This window comes from Neomonachus schauinslandi, chromosome 14, assembly GCF_002201575.2.
Source record: "Neomonachus schauinslandi chromosome 14, ASM220157v2, whole genome shotgun sequence".
NCBI lineage: Eukaryota > Metazoa > Chordata > Mammalia > Carnivora > Phocidae > Neomonachus > Neomonachus schauinslandi.
The window spans coordinates 49,630,734-49,644,109 of record NC_058416.1 but is presented as its reverse complement, the minus strand read 5'-3'; the positions used below and the strand labels follow the sequence as shown (position 1 = coordinate 49,644,109).

Here is a 13,376-nt window from a genome sequence, read left to right as displayed (position 1 = left end):
TTGTCTACTCGCCCTGTGATCTTCCTGGAGAAAAGATAAAAGGTAGCAGCAGCCAGTAAAAGGAACTTCTGGCAATCACCACTGAACGAGATCAGCCCAAAGAAAACATGATTCCACGAAATATTTTTTAAACTCCTATGTACCACTAATCCTACAGATAAGTAATACAGTGGGAGGTGGGTTATAGTAGCTCCTTATCGTCACCTTCCTTAGGTCAAAGGTTCTCAAGATTCCTGAGCCCGTTAACTATGTAACTTGGGAAACAGCTCTGGTGAGATGAGAATTTAAAAGAGAGATGGTCAGAACAGCTAACAAGTCCTCACACAGTCCATTCTCCTTTTTTCCACTCTCCCTTCACATTGAATGTTCTCTTAATTTAAGAATAAATGTATCAAGGAGAAAGAATTACATCAGCTTTTAACAAATGATTGCTACCTATTCCCCTCCCCCTAATATGTTGTAGGCTACAGTACAAGAGTTCAAAGAATGCTCCAAAGACGGCTAAATAATTGTTTCTAGTATTTTTTTAAGTAAGCTCTATGCCCAACATAGGGCTTGAACTCACAACCCTGAGATAGAGTCTCACACTCTACCAACTGAGCCAGCCAAGCACCCCAATTACGTCTAATATTTTTAAGAAAAGTCCTGGTCAACCCAAAAGGACCTTCTGAAGTCTAAGTAAGATTTTTTTTTTTTAACCTCTGTCTCATGAACATGAGCTATATGGACAATAAAAAGGCCTCCTGTCTCTAATATTTACTTATAACAGTAATTTTCAGTGGACAAATTAGATGATGCTGACTGTACTGTTTATTCTTCCATTTGCTCCCTTCCCTTTCTAGCCATGAAATCCATCCTCTGCCCTACTTTTGCCTTGCAATCTACAGATTGCATTACCTGGATTCTATTGTCCTGTGATTTTAGGGTTCGTTTTAACATATGGGAGACACCAGCAGGAATCAGAAGGTGGGAGAAAGAAAGTACTATTCTCCCCACCCTTTTATTGCCATACTGTGGTGCTGGCCGTGTTCTATATTCTATGTTCCTCTTTGATGATGGTAAGGCTTTTCTGAGCTGTGGTAACAATACTTGTCTCTCTTTGTCCCTTCAGACTGGGGACAATAGCTTCCCCCCTGTTGTTAATCAACGGGTGCTTTTGCACCCTTTATTTATTGCTCCCCTTGACCCTGCTCATAGCACTGTAAATAGCCCTTTCACTAAACTCTCTTAATGAATGAACAAAATGTGATATATTCATAGACTATTCAGTCTTAAAAAGGAATCAGATTCTGATACACGTTACAACATGAATAAAACCTGAGGATATTATGGCTAAGTGAAATAAGTCAATCACAAAAAGTCAAAATTGTATGATTCCACTTACATTAGGTACCTAGCATAGTCAAATTCATAGAGACAGAGAAAGGAGGATAGTGGTTACTCAGAGTTGCAGGGAGTAGAATAGAGAGTTTAATGTGCACAAAGTTTTAGTCTGGGATGAAGAAAAAGTTCTGGAGACAGATGGTGGTAGTTACATAACAATGTGAAGGTGATTAATGACACTGAACTGTACACTTAAAAATTAAATTTTATGTTATGTACATTTTATCACACACACAAAACTCTCTTTAGTTAAGTCTTCTGAATGTGTTATCTGTTTTCCTGTCAAGACCCTTACTGACAAACTGATTTCTCATAAATGCCTAATTCCAAAGATCAGAAAGACTGCCACTGTCAATATATGTAGCAATTTATAGTTTACTAATTACCTCCACATAAAATACTCCACTTGATATTCAGGCAAGAAATCAAGTTGGAAGGAGACAGTAAGTAAAAAGTGTTATCAAAATTCAAGTTCACTAACTACACATTCAGATGCAACACATGTTTACTTAATATCATGTATACAAAATACACCATCCACAAAACAACTTTTTAAAAAATAATAAGAAAATACCTACCAAGCTCTTATCCACATTGGGGCTACTTCGGTTATCATTAGGATTTGCTGAAGATAAGTATCTGAGAGGAAAAGAGTTTTTAAAGGTAAAAAAAACCAAAAGACTCTTCAATATTCAATAACAACCAGTAATATATACTACATGCTTATTTTTTTGTTCAGTATTGTACTTGTTATGCTTTTTAAAAATTGAGTGCAAGTTCATAATTCTTTATTTTAGAAACATAGTACAAAAGTGATACATATGTTAAATAAAACCCCGTTAGGTCAGAAGCAGCACTCTGTAATCATACCTTACTATTCCTGCAGCAAAACATATGAATATTCATACCAAGTAGGATAAATAAAACCCATAAATAGTCTCAAGTTAGTTCAGATTAGGTTTTTAGCCATGAGAGCACGTTATGGCAGCTTTTGCCACCAAACAAATTTTAGTGAAAAATGCTTTCAGTTTTTAGAGCTTTATGGTTTTATTTTTTTATTTTTATTTTTTTAAGTAGGCTCCATGCCCAGCATGGAGCCCAACACGGGGCCTGAACTCACAACCCTGAGATCATGACCTGAGCTGAAATCAAGAGTCAGACACTTAACTGACTGAGCGACCCAGGCACCCCAGTTTTTAGAGATTTTTGGATTAGGGACTGGGGATAAGGAAGTGTTGACTTGTAAAGACACGAGCACAACTTCTCTCTCTGCCCCAATTATTCTTCAGCCAAAATGATATTGCCTTTCTGGGCAAAAAAGAGTTTTTGCCTTAAGTGGTTGAGTTAACATAACCTAAAGTTCTGGTGATGCCTGCTAATCTTTTGAGACTCCAAGGCTTACAGGGTTCTTTCTTTAAATTCAGTATAAAGTTACAATTACACATAAGATAGTAGTGACCTTTAGAAATCATGAGATTATCAAACACATCTAAACAGATCATATGAAAAAAATTTCCTAAGCTCTCAAATGTCATAGGAAGGTAAGGTACTATGGCTGCCTCTGCTACTGCCTTTAACAAGCTACAACCACCACTATTAATACTGCCACCATCGCCACCACTACAGTCACCACCTTGGTTCATCAGGAGAACACCCTCAAAAAGATATCAAATAGCTACTACACACTTCATAGCTGTTATAGGGCAGCTGTCATCAGCTACATATTCATTACATATGAAGTCATTACATTTTTATTAATAGTAAAAAACAGAAGTTCCTTTAAGTACCATTAAACACATATAACAGTGCTCTAAAACAAAACAAAACAAAAACAGGAAAATATGTCACTTTTTATATTTTCCTTGGGAAATTATTCAGATCAACTAGAGAATCAAATAATCAGGAGGCAGTAACAGGCACTAAGTAACAGGTTTGTAGAGAAAAGGTTCCATATAACAAATGACAAATTCTAGATTTCGTACAACTTCATTCCATTAACTACTGAATGTCTCAGAAATTCAGTGTGAGATTGATTCCACATCATGTAATGTAAAGAAAAGCATATAGCAATGCCAGTGGAATCTGAATTAGATAGGAAAACAGACCATTTGATCCCTAAGATATCTTCTAAATTGTAATACGCTATATAAATTGAAGTTAATATTTGGCCTCTGCAAAGTTAATAATATGACTTTCTCTGAATGCAGCATTGGAAATGTAAGGACACCACTTGTACATATCCATTCATTCTTCCACTTTTTGTCCTCTTTTTTCTTTCAAAGTTATTTTATATATTATATTGCTGCTTTCATATAGAATCTGGTCATTTAGGTAACTTTTTTTTTTTTAAGATTTTATTTATTTATTTGACAGAGAGAGAGAGACAGTGAGAGAGGGAACACAAGCAGGGGGAGTGGGAGAGGGAGAAGCAGGCTCTCCGCCAAGCAGGGAGCCCGATGTGGGGCTCGATCCCAGGACCCTGGGATCATGACCTGAGCCGAAGCCAGACGCTTAATGACTGAGCCACCCAGGCGCCCCAATTTAGGTAACTTTTTATGAGAGGTTTTAGATTATTATAAATGTAGCCAGAAGTTTAACCTTTAAACTGTTAAAAATCATTCTTCATTTAGCTATATTTCAGCAATAAAGATCTCTAACCTTAGTAACTGAAGGTATGTTTGGATTTCAGGAGCAAGAATTTCAGAAGTTTTCTATTTCATCCAGTAACTCAAAATTATACTTACATATTATCATAAAACCAATCAGTATTTTGCTGATTCTTGAAGATCAACCATACATACCTTCAACCATTCACGTAATAGGCAATTACTAAACAACACTATGTTATTCAATAAGACAGTGGTACTGAAGAATAGAGTGCAATTTCTACTTTTGAGAAACTCAGAAATTAGTTTGGGATATGCACCATATAGATGCAAGGAAAAACCAGAGAACATAATCAAGTACAAGACGATGTACTACAAATAGTATATATGTTTAATTCAAGATTACTTTTGTATAGATAAACCTAAATAAAGTCATTAACTGCTATGAACTACAGAAAATCCAAAAACATTGCGAGTTGTTTATATCAACATTTCAAGTGCTTCAGAAACCAAGCCAGGGAATAACTGATAAAAATAGGAAGGAAGGAAGGAAGGAGAGAAGGAAGGAAGGAAGGAAGGATTTTTTAGCAAAAACCACTTTGAAACTTGTCGGTGTACTTCAATATAAAATACCTACAATATTATATTCCTGGGTGTTGGGGGGGGGAAGGATTAAAATACTGGACTTTACTAAAAGTCAATAGTCAAGTACTACTTGTAGTATTTGATGCAACAAAAAGTATTCAGTACTGTCTTATAGCTGGATTATTGGAGAAATTTCCTAAGGCAGGATTAAATTGCATTCCTGTTTTCTAAACTTGACCTGAATAGGCTCTTATAAAAAAGTTTTGACTATAATGACAAAATGCTTCACTTTAAAATATATCCATTTCCTCACTAGGATACGAACATCTTAAAAGAAGGTACTAACCATATTTTATTCATCTTTCTCCCTGCACCTTGGTGCTTAGTATCTATCTGACAAAAAATAAGTTGGCAAACATGTTTGTTGAATGAATGAATGAATGAATGAATGCTCAGCATACTGAAATAATGTTAAACGTTTTATTTACATCTCGTCTTTTGAAGACTAAAGCTAACATTAGCTCATACTAATAACAACTAACATTAACTGAGTGCTAATGTTCTAAATGTCCTACTGTTTTGATTTAATTAACCCTTACAAAAATCCTATAAGTATTATCATCATCATCATCCCTATTTTTGAGGAAATGGAGGCATAAAAGGTTAAAGTTATTTGCCCAAGGTCACAAGATCTTACATGATGTAAGACATGGTAAACTCATTTAGTGATTTTTGGTGAGGAATCACTTAATTTTTGCATTACTAAAAATTATAGGCCTTTGTAACATCAATATAATGATGGTAATACTAGAAAACTCTTTGTTCTTCCAAAATGTATTATAAAACCAGAACTCTTTGGGTAATGAGATTAACCAAAATATTAGTATTGATAGAATCTTTTAATTTATTAATTGCTGTAACTTGAACACATATAGTGCATCCCTCAGCAAACAATTTCTGAAACACAGTATCTTGATCATGGATGAGTCTAAAAGAAATGAAATATGGAATAACACAAATATCATGCATCACTGAAAAATGGCATATTAAGATATCTCTTAATATACCATTAAATGTTCTCGAAGGGATTTTTAGATACCCCTAAGAAAATAACAGACCAGAACAAAATTATTACCCACCCCTAAAATCAACACTTAACATACTCACCTACGATTGCTATAATACGTAAATCCTACAAAAGGTAACTGATTGCCAACAAAAGCTTTAGGTATGGGGAATGTTTCTTCATCTCCTTTATCTTCTTCCAAGTCATCAAAATTACTTGTATCGATGTCACTACTTAAATCCGGTACAACTGGTGCTACAGCTAAAAATGGAAACAAAATTAGTAGTTGCTTCAAATTTAATATGAAAATAAAGCAAAGATTCCATACAAACTACTAAATGTTTCTTATATATAAGTAAGTTGCAAACTACAGATTCCAAATGGGTTGAATCCTATTTTAGTCAATTTTATTAGGATTATTAATCAACTGATATTGACCATTATAATTCTATGAAACAACCACCTTCAAAATCACCTATAATTATCATCTACACTTCAAGTTTAATTTGAATATTACAAGTATTAAGGTCTGTTTTAGAATATATCATATAAAATATGCAAAAGCAGTTAGGACTACAGAAAAGACTTTTCAGAAACCATAGCATACTAAATTGTACTCAAAGATTCAAAGGTGATTGGTTTCAAATACAATATTTTGTTTGTTAATCTGCTGTATATCAAACTAGAAATCAAGCTTATGTCTTCACAGCCCTGGATAGAACAATTTGGTATCGAAATATATTTATTCATCTAAAATCTAGATGGTTTGTATTCACTCCCCCAGCTCAATATCTTTATAATATTAAGTCACAAGGAGCAATGTATTTTGAATTCTATTTTCAGACTAGCCACCTTCCCTGAATCAAGTCATTAAGCGATGACTCAGGGAGGTATTTATGAAATGGCTGTTAGGAAAAGAGGGCAGAGATTTAAAACATGGACACAATTTTCAAGAGTTATAAACCTGATGGAGAGTGAGGCTCATATATACTTAATTAAGTAAAACCATATATGGCAATGCTTAAAACTTCATAATACGGGAGAAAATACCATTTGAAAGTAATACTAATAGTATCTTATTTTGAAGCTTGAATATGCTACAGAAGAGTCATCCAAAATTTAGAAAAAAATGTGTTTCAGTTTAAAGATACAGTGTTAAAAAAACAAAAATAGCAACAAAATATTTAATAATTATTTTAGATACAATCATGTCATATTGCCTCAAAAAAAAGATGAAGATGAGCAACAAAAAATAACTGACCTGGTTTCATGGTATTAATCTCTTATAGAAAGGAATAAATTTTCTATTGAATCATCTGGGTTTTCCAGACAAGAAATGACTATTGTTGTGCATCTCAGATACAGTGAATTATTTGATGAATTTGAGAATGAAACAACAATTTAACCCAAAGAAGCTATAATACTAACAATGAATGAGAAAAGATCTTTTCCACCGTTCTCTTTTCTTAATGACCAGGAGAACTGCCTGACTAGATAGTTCTAGCTTCCTAATAATACTAACTGCCTAATTTGTAAAATGATGGGGAGGAGGGGGGAAGTTGTCTCTCCTTGTGAAGCAAATAAATCAATTATGGTCTTGGCATAAATTCTACTTTAAAACAGTGGTTCTCAATTTTGAGACAATTTTGCTCCCCTGGGGGACATGTGGCAATGATTGAATACATTTTTGGCTCTCGTAACTGGGGGAGGTGTGCTACTGGCATCTAGTGGGTAAAGATCAGGGATACTGCTAAACACCCAAGAAAGTTCAGAACAGCCCACACAAAAAAGATTTAGCTGATCTAGTGTTCAGGCTAAAAAACTCTACTTTAAAATTATCATATAAGATCGATTTTAAAAGGAAACAGAGCAAGTTTGGTGAATTTTCTCTTGCTGTTTCAGATGAATCTAGTCTTTTTATAGACTATATACCATTTTAGAGTAGTTTTAAAATGAGACAAATTCTGTTTAAATTCTGAGATACAAGTAGGGGAAGTCCTGGGAGAATTATAAAAGTAATACTTCGTCTACATTTAAAGTAAGACATTTAGGTTTTACAGAATACCACATAATCAAGTCAGAACTAATAAATAAGAATAAGGATAAAGATAGCTTTACAGAATTATCATTTAGAGTAATCCACTTATAAAAATTTACCTTTCCATAAATAACTGGTAATACAGGAATCATGTTCCATAAAAAGGAATCTAGCTGATATTAAAAAAAAAAAAAAAGGTAGAGTAGGAAGCTCTAAAAAGCCACCTTTTCACTGAAGTAGCCATTATGCTGGCAAAAACTATCAGAAGCAACTTTTTCAGAACTCTGAAATCTAAGAAAAAACTTACAACAAGCAGGGGAGTGTTTAATGAAGAAAGAAGCTACTAAATTTTGGCATTTCGGGAATTGTCACTGGCTGACCAATGACATAATAATGGAAAACAGACTTCAGTGATCACACATGACAAGGAATACAGATTTTGTAAAAATAGTTTGAAAGAGTTACCAAACAAATGCATGACTGAAGCCCATAACAAGCAACAACAGCAAACCTGGGAAGGGGGAAATCTGATTTCCAGAGTTACACTATTCTGTTCAAAATGTCCGGTTTTCAAAAAAAAATTACAAAGCATGTAAAGAAACAGAAAAAGTATGGACTATTCATGGAGAATAAAGAAAATGTCAGAAAATATCACTGAGGAAACCGAGACATTAGATTTTCTAAACAGACCTTAAACAGTCTTAAATGTGCTCAGAGAGCTAAAGGAAACTACGGACAAAGAACTAAAGGAAACCAGGAGTATGATATCTTAACAAATACGACATACCAATAAGGAGATAGAATAAGGAATGAAATAGAAATTCTGGCACTGAAAAGTACAATAGCTGAAACTACAAATGCACTAAAAAGGTTCAACAGCAAATCTGAGCAGGCAGAGGAACCAGTGAATTTAAATAAGACCACTAATATTATCAAGCGTAGGAAAAGAAAGAAAACGGAATGAAAACGTAAACTCTTGGGACACCATAATGCATACCAACATACACATTATGAAAGTCCCAGGAAAGTAGGGTAAGGGGCAGAAAGAATATTTAAAGAAATAATGGCTCCAAACTAACCAACCTGATGAAACATATGAATCTACACAACCAAGAAGCTCAATGAATTCCAAGTAAGAAAAATTTAGATCCACGCCATGACATGTTATAATAAACTTTGAAAAGACAAAAAGATAATTTTGAAAGCAATAGAAAAGTGACTTGTCATACATATACGAGGAATCGATAAGATTAAAAGCCTATTTCTTGCTATAAACATTGGGGTGCATGTGCCCCTTCGGATCAGTACATTTGTATCTTTGGGGTAAATACCCAGTAGTGCAATTGCTGGGTTGTAGGGTAGCTCTATTTTCAACTTTTTGAGGAACCTCCATACTGTTTTCCAGAGTGGCTGCAACAGCCAAACTATGGAAAGAGTCTAGATGTCCATCAACAGATGAATGGATAAAGAAGATGTGGTGTATATATACAATGGAATATTATGCAGCCATCAAAAAAAAAATCTTGCCGTTTGCAACAACGTGGACGGAACAGAGGGTATTATGCTAAGCGAAATAAGTCAATCAGAGAAAGACAAGTATCATATGATCTCACTGATAAGAGGAATTTGAGAAACAAGACAGAGGATCATCAGGGAAGGGAGGGAAAAAATGAAACAAGATGAAACCAGAGAGGGAGACAAACTCTAAGAGACTCTTAATCCCAGGAAACAAACTGAAGGTTTCTGAAGTGGAGGGGGGTGGGAGGGATGGGGTGGCTGGGTGAGGGACACTGGGGAGGGTAGGTACTATGGTGAGCGCTGCGAATTGTGTAGGACTGTTGAATCACAGATTTGTACCCCTGAAACAAATAATACATGTTAATAAAAAAAAAAGAAAAGCAAAATAAATTTAAAAAATAAGTAATAAAAAAAAGCCTATTTCTTTTTTTAATAAAATAGGATCCACGCCCAGCATGGAGCCCAACACAGGGCTTGAACTCACGACCCTGAGATCAAGACCTGCACTGAGATCAAGAGTCAGATACTTAACTGACTGAGCCACCCAGGCTCTCCTTAAGAGCCTATTTCTAAGCAGAAACTTTGAAGGCCAGAGGCAGTGAAACAACGTATTTGAAGTGCTGAAACAACAGTTCAGCAAGAATTCTACATCCGGCAAAATCATTCTTCAAAAATGAAGGAAAAATTAAAGAGATTACCCAGGTAAAGGAAAGATTAGAGACTGTTGCTAGTCGCACTACAAGAATTGTTAGGGTTTTTTAAGGTTGAAATGAAAGGACACTAGACACTAACTCAAAGCTTTGTGAAGAAATAAAGGTAACTACACAGGTAAATATAAGAGCCAGGATTATGTATTTTTGCTTTATAAATCCACTTTTCCCCCTATATGACTTAAAAGAAATATGCACAAAACAATTATAAATGTTAATGAGCACAGAATATATAAAGATGTAATTTGTGACAATAACAACATAAAGGAAGAAAATGGATTTGCAGAGAAACTTCTTTTTTTTTAAGATTTTATTTATTTGTGAGTGAGCGAGCGAGCATAAGCAGGGTGAGTGACAGGCAGAGCAGGCAGAGGGAGAAGCAGGCTCCCACTGAGCAAGGAGCCCAATGCAGAACTCGATCCCAGGAACCTGGGATGACCTGAGCCAAAGGCAGATGCTTAACCGACTGAGCCACCCAGGCATTCCTGGAAGCAGTTTTCATATGCTTCTGACGGTAAATTGTATCAATTCAACTTAGATTGTTATCAGTTTAGAATACTAAATGTAATCACTATAAGAAAATGGCTAAATAATACATAGAAAACGAATTGAAGAGGGAATCAAAACAGTACACTATAAAATAATCCAGTAAACAAAAAAGGTGGCAATAACACAGGAGCTGAGGAACAGAAAGAAAAAATACAGAAAACAGAACAATGGCAGAAGTCTTTACATACAGTATTCACTTTAAATTTAAATGAATTAAAGTCACTAATTAAAAGGTAGAGACTGGAAGAATGGATTAATAAAATTGATCAAATTAAATGCAGTATATAGAGACTCACTTTAGATCTACAGACATAAATACATTAAAAGAATGAAAGAAGATATTCCATGGGAAAAAGAGCTGGGGTACCTACACTAGTATCAGACAAAATAGACATTTAAGACCATTAAAATTGCAAAAAACAGGACATATTGATGATATTGATAAAAGGGTCAATTCCTCAAGAAGACAGAACAATTATAAACATATATGCATGAACACCATAGCTCCAAAATATATGTAATAAAAAATGACATAAATGGAGAAATAGTTCTAAAATAATGGTTGGAGTCTTCAATAACCCACCTTCAATAAATGAACAGAACATCTAAACAAAAGATGAATAAGAAAATGCAGGACGTGAAAATATCATAAAGCAACTAGATGTAACAGACATATAAAGCTCAACCCACCACCAACAGAATACATACTGCACATGAGACATTCTCCAGGACAAACTTTATGTTAGGCCAAAAAACAACTTAATAAAGTTAAAGAGGCTGAAATCATACAAAGTATCTTCTCCAGCTCATGATGGAATAAAACAAGATATCAACAATAGAAAGAAAATTGGAAGTTTCACAAATACCTGGAAAATAACACACTCCTTTGTCTCAAGTTTTTATTTAAATTCCAGTTAGTTAACATATAGTGTAATATTAATTGTAGAAGTAGAATTTAGTGATTCATCACTTATATATAACACCCAGTGCTCATCACAACAAGTGCCCATCACCCATTTAAACACCCCCCACCCACCTCCGCTCCAGCAAGCATCTGTTTGTTCTCTATAGTTCTCTTTTTTTCTTTGTTTTGTTTCTTAAATTCCACATGAGTTAAACCATACGGTATTTGTCTTTATCTTACTTCATTTAGCATAATACACTCTAGCTCCATCTATGTCATTGCAAATGGCAAGATTTTGTTCTTGCTAAGTAATATTCCACTGCATATATATATATACCACACATCTTCTTTATCCATTCATCAGCTGATGAACATTGGGCTGTTCCCATAATTTGGCTACTGTTGATAATGCTATCAACATCGGGGTGCATGTGTCCCTTTGAATCAGTATTTTTGTAAATTTTGGGTAAATACCTAGTAGTGCAATTGCTGGATCATAGGACAATTCTATTTTTAACCTTTTGAGGAACCTCCATACTGTTTTCCAGAGTGGCTGCACCAGTTTGCATTATTCCCACTGATAGTATAAGAGGGTTTCCCTTTCTCCACACCCTCACCAATATCTGTTGTTTTGTGTGTTGTTAATTTTTGCCATTCTGACAGGTGTCAAGTGGTATCTCATTGTAGTTTTGATTTGTATTTCCCTGATGATGAGTGATACTGAGCATCTTTTCATGTGTCTATTAGCCATCCGGATGTCTTCTTTGGAAAAATGCCTATTCATGTCTTCTGCCCATTTCTTAACTAGATTATTTCTTTTTTGGGTGTTGAGTTTGATAAGTTCTTTATAGATTTTGGATACTAACACTTTATCAGACATGTCATTTGCAAACATCTCCCATTCTGAAAGTTGCCTTTTAGTTTTGTTGATTGTTTCATTCGATGTGCATAAGGTTTTTATATTGATGAAGTCCCAATAGTTCATTTTGCTTTTGTTTCCCTTGCCTCTGGAGATGTATTCTAGTAAGAAGTTGCTCCGGCTGATGTCAAAGTGGTGAAAACAACATGCTCTTAAAAAAACCCAGTAAGTCAAAGAAGAAATCACAAGGGAGATTAGAGAAAATGCTTTGAGACAAATGAAAATGAAAACAAAAACCAAAACTTATGGGATTCAGTGAAAGCAGTACTCAGAAAAATTTTAGTTGTAAATGCCTGCATTAAAAAAAAGAGAGAAAGATCTCAAATCAATAACCCAGCTGACATACTAAGGAACTAGAAAAAGAAGAGCAAACTAAGCCCAGAGCTACAGTAAGGAGAGAAACAATAGAGATTAGAGTACAGATAAAATATAGAATAGAAAATTAATAGTGAAATTAACAAAACCAATAATTAGTTTTTGGGGTTTTTTTGAAGATTTTATTTATTTATTTGACAGAGAGAGACACAGCGAGAGAGGGAACACAAGCAGAGGGAGAGGGAGAAGCAGGCTTCCTGCAGAGCAGGGAGCCCGATGTGGGGCTCGATCCTAGGACCCTGGGATCATGACCTGAGCCGAAGGAGACACTTAATGACTGAGCCACCCAGGCACTCCTCCCCTTTTTTTAAAAGATTTTATTTATTTGACAGAGAGAGACACAGCGAGAGAGGGAAATAATTAGTTCTTTAAAAAGATCAACAAAATTAACAAATCTTTTACTAGACTAAGGGGAAAAAGAGGGGACAAATCAGAAATGAAAGTAGGGATATAACTACCGACTTTCTACAAATAAAAACAATAAAAGGAAAAACTACAGGGGCTCCTCAGTGGCTCAGTCAGTTGAGTGTCTGACTCTTGATTTTGGCTGGGGTCGTGAGAACAAGCCCTGCATCAAGCTCCATGCTCAAGCGGGGGGGGCGGGGGAGGTCTGCTGGAGATTCTCTCTCTCTCTCTCCCTCTCCCCCTCCGTCTCTCCCCCCCTTGCATTCTCTCCTCTCTAAAATAAAAAAAAATAAATCTTTAAAAGGAAAAAAACTACAA

The 13,376-nt window shown here is 35.0% G+C and overlaps 1 protein-coding gene across 1 annotated transcript in view; it reads right to left on the bottom strand.

The window, feature by feature from the left end:
* ROCK1 (Rho associated coiled-coil containing protein kinase 1) overlaps positions 1-13,376 on the bottom strand; it is a 153,119-nt gene that overhangs the window by 69,900 nt on the left and 69,843 nt on the right. The window contains exons 10-11 of the mRNA XM_044921234.1: positions 5,742-5,901; positions 1,962-2,022 (exon numbers count right to left, since the gene is read on the bottom strand). Coding sequence (XP_044777169.1) covers positions 1,962-2,022; positions 5,742-5,901 — 221 coding nt within the window. The remainder of the gene's footprint in view (positions 1-1,961; positions 2,023-5,741; positions 5,902-13,376) is intronic.